Source organism: Pteronotus mesoamericanus, unplaced genomic scaffold, assembly GCF_021234165.1.
Source record: "Pteronotus mesoamericanus isolate MK-2021 breed Mesoamerican mustached bat unplaced genomic scaffold, CSHL_Meso_final scaffold_408, whole genome shotgun sequence".
NCBI classification, from domain to species: domain Eukaryota; kingdom Metazoa; phylum Chordata; class Mammalia; order Chiroptera; family Mormoopidae; genus Pteronotus; species Pteronotus mesoamericanus.
The window spans coordinates 1,012,394-1,020,439 of record NW_026555315.1 but is presented as its reverse complement, the minus strand read 5'-3'; the positions used below and the strand labels follow the sequence as shown (position 1 = coordinate 1,020,439).

Below are 8,046 nucleotides of genomic sequence, written 5' to 3'. Positions count from 1 at the left end.
CCACGAAACGGGAAACATCTTAATCGCTTTGTCCTCACCGTCGGCGGCAAAAAAAAAAAAAAAAAAGTCAAGATTTTCTGCAAAGTTCACAATTAAGAGTATTACGCCGATCCACCTCCCTTTTGTTGGAGATGATGTGAAACAAAAACAACGCAGATTTAGGAAGTCTGCAAAGTTCAGGAGGCCCACGCGGGCACGCGGTCGTCAGGTTTGTGTGGCTTGCTCCGTGCTCAGCGTCTGAGATTGCCCAGTTTAGACTCGGAGTGGACTCCCCGCTTTGGGAGGGGGTCCAGAGGAGGGAGGTGGGGGCGTTTTTATGAGTCCCTACCGGGAGGTGGAGGTGAAGGACGGAAGTCAGGGGTCTGCTGGCACCTGGGCGAGGGCGAAGGTTGCGCTGAGACGGGCCGAGCCTCCAAGGGTCGAGCAGACCCCTTGACTCCGGGCTGCCTGACTGCGTGGAGACCGGCGCCGGCTCGGCGACCCCGGGCGGGCACTGAAGGGAGCAACCCCAGGGCAGATTTGGGTGCTTGGGTGAGAGAAAACAATTCCTGACGCTCAGAGCGTCCCCCACCGCCGCCTAAAGCCCCTGACCCGCAGTGCACGGTCCCGGGCGAATTTGACTGGGGGTGGGGTGATTGTTCCCGCCTCGCTAGGCAGCTCCGGGGGGACAGCAGGCCGGGCATTGCGGCGCAGCGGCCCCGGTGACGCCAGCGGCGGACGCAAACGCCAGGGCCTCGAGGGAGCTAGCCCAGGGTCCTTCCTGGCCCGGTGCTGCAGGCTGGGGGCCTAGACCCGTTGGAGCTGGGGGGACAGTGTGCTCAAAAGACTGGACCAAAAACGCATGGGGGGATGGGAGAGGAGGGAAGCGGAAGGTTATAAAAAAAAAACACAACACAACTCTTGAGTTACAATCAATAAAATTACTCGCTTAATTAGCATGGTTATTCGGTTAAGCGGAATGCAGTAAAAGCTGGGCCTCGCAACGAGGGGAGAAGGAAAAAAAGAGCGTGGACCCCAGTCCTGTTCCACCAAGACACCTCTGGGCAGCGGGGGAGGGGAGAGGGTGTGCGTGCGAGTGAGTATTTGTGTGTGTGTGCGCGCGTGATGGCTTCGCACATTTGGGATTTTATCGCCCCGCGGAGCCAGCAGCCTTTTGCCACGGCGTCCACGCCGCAGGGACCCGCGGGGACACGAAGGGGAAGCGGCGAGCGGTGCGCTGGGTTCCCCCAGGCTGCTCCGGGTCGAGCGCGGTCGGGACAGCGTGTATGCGCGCGGGGGCCAGGGTGATGGGTCTCCCGGCTCGCGCGCGTGCAGCGGAGAGACGCGCCGAGCGCTCCGGCTCCGCCGTGGGGCCTGGCCCTGGCTCGAGCCGCCGGGGGGGGGGGGGGGGGGGGTCGGGCAGGGCGGGGACCCCCGGGGGAGCCGAGCACCCGAGTCACAGAGTCTCTTCTGCTTGCCTCTGCAGACTATGGACCCGCACGGCGGCCGCCGGGTCGGCGCGCGGCCGCCTGCCGAGGAGCCCAGTCCGCCGGCGTGCTGACCGGCCCCGCCGCCGCCGCTGGTGACCCGGACGCCGCCGCCTCCGCGCCGCCCGCGCGTCGCCCGCGCGTCGAGCCACCCCCGGGCCCCGGCCGCGCTGCTCCCGGGAGGTGGCGGCGGGCCGGGGCCGGGGCCGGGGCCAGGGCCCGGCATGGATGGCCGCGACTTCGCGCCGCCGCCGCATCTGCTGTCGGAGCGCGGGAGCCTGGGCCACCGCAGCGCCGCGGCCGCCGCTCGCCTGGCCCCGGCCGGGCCCGCCGCGCAGCCCGGGGCGCACTTCCAGCCCGGAAAGTACTTCCCGTCGCCGCTGCCCATGGCTTCGCACACAGGTCAGTGCCTGCCGGGCGGGCGCGGGAGAGGAGGCCCCGTGGGGGGTGGTCGGGGGTCGAATGGGCGCACGCCCCTCCCCTCCTCCAAGCATTTGCGAAGAAGCCTTTGGTTTCATTTCCCTGCTCTGGCCTGGAGGCGGCCCGGCGCGGAGCGCTCCCCCCCGCCCCCCCCCCCCCCCCCCCACGCGGCTCTGGAGACGGAGCATCGCGGTTTAGAGTGGCCTTCCCCGGGGGTCCCCCGGGGTCTCCGAGGGGCAGCCCCGAAGCCGGCTAAAAATGAAGCCTTTACCCTCCTGCCACACTCCCCCACCCCTTTCTGCAGAACTGAATTCCGCGGAAACCACATTTCTGCATTCTGCATTCACATCCTTAAGACATTCCGGGGCTGGGACAACGAGGCACTTTCTGCGGGGAACAAAACGGCTGTTGTGACTTTGTGGTGGGGGGGCGCGGGGCGCGCTGCGGCCTCCCGGATTAGGGCGGTGTGCTCCGGGTAAGCGTTAATAGGGACTGCTGGTGTCAGACGAGCAAATCCTGTTTCTATATAAAGCCTTGAAGTGTCAGGGCGAGAATGGGTTTGCAGGGGATGCTTTTGCTTTAACAAGTGCCTCTGGTATCCTGCTAAAGCCGGACGCGGCGCGGCCAGTGCGGGGCCCCGGGGAGCGCAGCGCCGGCGGCTCGGCTGGGGGAGGCGCGGCCGCCGCGGGATTTCGGTGCAGGCGAGTTGCAGAGTCAATTTGCTCTAAGAGGAGAGAGCGGGCCGCCCCGCGCTCGCGTCCTCTCGGAATCCCTCCCCAAGAGGGTGGGTCCGTGGCAGAGCTGACCCCGGCCTCCGGAACAGTCCTCCTCTGGGGTGGCGTTGATTTTACGGTTGAGTTAGGACGGGGGAATAGGCTGGGGGCAGAGTGGAATGAGCAGCCACCTCTCCGAGCTCCTGGAGGTCACTGGCCAGCCCCACCGGCTTGCAGGGCAGGCACGGGGACCCCATGGTCGCCCTGGAAGGTTGGCTTGCCTTTGGTTACAGTTTGTTTTAAACATCAGAAATGTTTGCCTCTTTTTGTTGTTGTTAATTTGGCAGTAACAGTTATTATTGCTAGCTTGATGAACTGTGAATACTAATAAAATTATATCTGCTTTAATGGGATTACAATTAGTGTGTGGATTAAAACGGAGAGCAGAGTCAGGCTAGAAGGGAAAATGTCAGGAGGAAGGGCAGTCAGAACGCAAAACGTGAATTTCCTAAAAAGAAAAACCAGGCGACATCGCGTAATTACTAGGGGCCTTTTAGCATCGACAGCGTGAGGACATTCAGAAAGTTAGCCGGGCGCGGAGGGCAGGCCCCGCGGGCCCCGGAACCAGCCGCGGCCGCCGCCAGGTCCTGTGCCAGCGCCAGCGAGCCTGCCTTCCCCGAGGAGGCTGCCCTTTCTCCTCGTTCTTGCTCTTCCTCCTGTCCCTCCCTTTCCTTTTCCTCCTCTAGACCTGAGACTCGAAGGAGGAAAAGGACCCGCCCGGGCAGTGGGCGGCTGAGAGGTCTCTGTCCTGGCCCTCCGCACAGGGGCGTCTCTCTGCCTCTGAGGCGCTGCCCACCCAGCTCGGCCCACGCTCGGGGGCCGCGGGGACAGTGCCACAGCCGCCCTACCAGCCCCTTCTGCAGGCGGCCGGCGGGAAGGCTGCGCCTGCGGGTTGGGGGATGGGGAGGGAGCGGCTGCATGCCCGCCCCCAGGCCCTGCCCTCCAGCCCAGCCTGGCAGGTACCAGCGCCCCGGAAACCAGGGTCTGAAAGTCCCTTGACCCACAGGCGTTCCCTGGAGGGCACCGGCTGGCTGAGGCCATGCCCTGGCGAGGCGCGGCCAGGCCGGACCCCCCCCCCCCATTCAGCCGTCCCCACAGTCCGGCCTGGTCCTGGTCAGCCGCCATTTCCCCCTTGGGCCCCTGTCCCCACGTGCAGACCCCGCTGAGTCAGGTGGCAGCGGGGTCCGGTGGCCCAGACCATTGTCTCGCTCACTGCAAGTTTGACCACGTGGTTCTTGGATCGTGGGCAGTGGAAGGTTTGGAGAAATTGGGTGGGTGCTGGCCCTGTCTGCGTCCTTGGCCCAGGCCCTACTGCCGTCCCCACACGCAGGGGGCTCTAGAGGGCGCTGGCGGTCCCCAGGGCACCCTCCGAGGGGGGCTGGAGGGCCACGTGTCCCCTGCTCCCGGAGGCCGCTTCCACCCCCTGGGGGACCTGAGAGACCTATTGTGCTTGGAGACGGTCAGCCCGTTTGTGAGGGGAAGGCTGGCCAAGCGGGGTCCAGCGAGAACCATCTGCCACCGAGAAAGACTCTCGGAATTAGTGAAAGCCAGAGTATTGCATTGGTTTCTAAAACGTAGCCCCATCATTAAAAAAAAAGAGAGAAAAAGAATTATGTCCCCAACCCCCATCACTTTGCTTCGCTCTGTATCTATATATGATCTAGCTGAGAAAGAAAAAAAGTATAATTAAGTTAAAAATTGTTTTTACATTTCGTGTGCGGGTTTGCAAATGGCCAGTTTGGGGGGCTCTCTTCCCCTTCCTGCAGACAGCTTCCCCCGCGGGGGTGGGGGGGCGGGCTGGGCCGCGCGGCCCAGCCCCCTCCCTGCCGGCTGCTCCCCGCAGGGAGAGTTGCTCAGAGCTTCCTCCCAGTTGCCTGGCTCCCGAGACAGAGCGTGTGGCTCGTGAGGACTCCTTGCCGCTGGCACGGCCTCCGGGGCTCGGCCAAGGGTCTCTGTCCCTCCCCGCCACCCATCTCCCCTCCCGCGTCCCCACCCAGTGCCTTCCACAGCGTCAGCTGGAGGGCCCCCGATGGGGCGTTGGGCCCCAGGGCCGCTGCGGGGCGGCTTCTGTTGTTTCTCTAAAACTGAAAGTGCCCAGAGCTTCATCATTGGGCTGTAGGGTTTATGGTAAAGTGCTGTTCCAGTAACCTTGTCACCGAAAGGTGCAATTAAAATGTTTGGAGTCATTATTTTTAGTGCAGTGTTAGATTTTGTCTCTAATACAGATGGTCCGGAGGCAAAGCTGTGAAATCTAAGGGGAAAAAAAGGAAAATCAACAGCGCACCAGCCCGAGGTTTGCCATCCGCCGCGCTGCCTGGGGCAACGGGGGGCGTGCGCCCCTCCCGCGGCGCACGCTGGGTGCGGGCAGCCCGGCCGCGAGGAGCCCAGAGGCCCCTCTCCCGGGGCCCCTTCCCAGCCCCATCCGCCTCTCTGTGCCCCCGAGGGGTGAGCCTTCGGGAGCTGCGGGTCTCCCCCGGAACGCACCGGGGAGGCGGAGGGGCCGCTCCCGCCGGTGTCGGTAGTCTGGCTGTGGGTGGCGGTCTCCTGGCCGCCCCTTCTCCTGTCTCCTTTGGGGTGTAAATGACCCGGCCCTCGGCCAGGCGCCCTGGGCCAGGGGTGTTGCAGTAAGCAGGGCGGCTGGTCCCTTCTGGCGGGTGACTGCGGACTTCTTCCTGCTCCCTATGCTTCCGACCCGCCAATCTCAGGAAGAAAAACTCAGTAGAGGAAAAAAGATAATTTCCTAGTGTGAAAAGACCCCATCAAAGGTTTTCCCCTCCCTCCCGTGTGATATTTTTTTGTAAAGGAAAAAAAAATACATTTTCATAAATACCTCATTAACTCAATGGCTCGATGGAGTGTTTCTGCAACAGTTACCAACATTAAGTAGGTGTGAAAAGAGTTACTTTCCGAAGCCTCTACCCATCCTGCTCTGTAAGTGACAGAAGCAGACTTCAGAGCCGCTGCCAGCGCCCAGCCCGGGAACCCAGCGCCGCTCCGGGGCCTGCCAGGCTGCAGCCCACTTGCCTGCCCCGCCAAAGGCGCTTGGGGAACGTGGGTTTTTTCTCTGTGGGCCGTAGGCTGCCCCCGTGTCTGATGATGCCTGGGAGGAGGGTTTTCCTATAGGAATATCCAGGTCACGTGAGAAATAAGGCACATTAGCCAGCGAGGCAGGGAGTGGTCCTGTGCCGATAGCGCCTCGCCCCTGGAAAGCACCGCACCCCCAGACGCTCCCCGGTTATTCTTAGAAATCTCCCTCGTCTGCTGCGAGACAGGGTTCAGCAGCCCGCACAGACAGGACACAACACATAGGAGGCTGTTAGCATAACATGGATGAGGCTAAAAATACCCCTCCGAAACACACATAAAAAAGCCAAATCCAACAACAGAACGAGCTAAAAATATTCTAGGCTTTGGCAAAGAGCGCGGAGTTAAATAAATTATACAAGAGCCATTCATGGGAGCAAGTTGACTTTCTCTCTTACGGGAACTTGGTTCAAGCTAATAAAAATAATAATTTACTAGCCACTGAGCTTTGCATGAGTTTAAATTTAATTGGTGGGGCTTCTGGCGTTTGTCACTTCTTGGCGATTAGTGGGCTTGCCCCGGCCCGGGGCGGGGTGGGGAGACCCGAGGGCCCCTGCAGTCGGGCCGTGCCCCCCCCGCCCCCCAGGACTAGGGCCTGGGTGCCCGGGCAGGGGGTGGAGGAGGAGGGAGGCTGCAGGGGTGGGCAAGGACAGGCAAGGCGCGGCTCTTTTAATTTGATAAATGATTGTACACCTTCAAGAGTGTGTTGTAACAATCAAGATACACTCCAGCAAGTTGATAGGATGTTCGCTGTCAACTTACATGTTTCCTCAGAGCGGGCTGTGAGCACCAGGAACGCGGCGGCCGCAGGGTGTGCCGCGGCCTCTCGGGAGCCCGCAGGCCGCACCCCTGGCCCTGGTGGGTGCTGCTCTCTCCTGGCATCCGGGGGCAGCCGACTGAGGAGGACAGGAGCGGGGCTCGGCGGGGGGGGGGGCACTTTGGCCTGGGTCTCCCCACCACAATAAGAGAGCCAGACGGCTTGCTCAGAAAAAGCCGCTGCGGGTGGGATCTGAGGCAGGACTCTCAGCGTTGGCTGGCTGCTGTCCTTCTGGGCCGCGCGTGTGTCTAAGTTCAGCCATTTCCCAGGAATGCTGACTGTCCACCCTGGGACTGGGCTCAGGGGGAGCCCCCTGCTCTCTGCTCTTCCCCGGTCTTGCCTTATCTGAAGGCCCTCCCAACTCCCAAAGGACTACACTTCCCAGAATGCCCTGGTCTAGATCCAGGGTCGGAGCCTGGGACCAGCCCTGAGCTGGGAATTCCCAAGCACAGATGGAGGTCAGCCAGGGCCCCTGGGAAGGAGTGCTTTCCGGCGGGCGGGGCAGCGGAAGGGGCCCTGGTGGCCGCCCCAGCACCCCGTGCCCTTCCCCCGACGAGGCTTCTGGGCCCCGCCCGGCTCCCTCCCTGCCAAAAATGTCAGAACGCAGCCCCCCAGAGGGGAGCTGCCCCTCCGCCCCCTAGGCCCTGTGTGGCAGCTGCCTTGTCTGGCTCGGCCAGAGTCCCGGGGGTCCCAGCAGACCCGCTAGCCCCAGCCCAGCGAAATGCCCCCCTTCAGGGCGGCCTTCTCCGAGGGGCACCGTCCCTCGGAGCCGGTGTGGAAGGGGTGCGGAACCCTGCCGGCTGGCGTCGGGGCTGCTCTGTCGGCCTGGGGGTCCCGTGAGAAAACCCGGCGTGGCCTTGGGGGCCCCTCCGCGCCTCAGATCCTCCCCGGCAGCAGCCTTCTCTTTCCTCTTCATCAAGGTGTGGGGACCAGCGCCCACCCTGAGGGACTTCAGGCCGGTTCCTAAAATCCTAAAAAAGGAAACACCCCCAAAACGACCCCCGGGACGGAGGCCCTTCTGAAGGAGGGCCCGGCTCCAGGGGCAGACCCCAGAGGAGGGTCTCACAGAGCCGCCGGCCGCAGCCTCCCCGGGGGCCTCCTGGACGGCCTGCGTCACGTTGTGTGGGCCACGTGCTGTGCCTTCAGGCCTTCCGGGCGCAGAGCCGGGCCCTGTATGTTTGGCAAATGGGGGACTGGCTCCCTGGGGTCCCCGGTCCCCACGGCCTCGGGGGTTGCCGTCCTCCCACCAGGCACGGTGTTACAAGCAAACAACAAAATCGAAGCAGCCTCGGCATCGAGAAGGTGCCCGGCAGCCCAGGCTGCGCTGCGGAAGGTGCGGGCCTGGGAAGCCTGGGGAGTGGGGCCGCCTCGGCTCCGTCGCGCTGCCCGCTGACGGTTTTATGGGATAATATACCATCTAGATCACACGGCCTGTTTGTCAGTGGGCCGCCCTGTTTGCCGTAACGTGTAACCTCGCTGCCTCCCG

At 63.1% G+C, this 8,046-nt stretch overlaps 1 protein-coding gene across 2 annotated transcripts in view; it reads left to right on the top strand.

Moving 5' to 3' along the window:
• The first annotated feature begins 1,690 nt into the window (after window positions 1-1,690).
• The window catches only part of BAHCC1 (BAH domain and coiled-coil containing 1), a 48,197-nt gene continuing 41,841 nt past the window's right edge, over window positions 1,691-8,046 (top strand). For both annotated transcript variants that reach the window (XM_054593042.1, XM_054593041.1), the window contains exon 1: window positions 1,691-1,868. In XM_054593042.1, coding sequence (XP_054449017.1) covers window positions 1,691-1,868 — 178 coding nt within the window. The remainder of the gene's footprint in view (window positions 1,869-8,046) is intronic.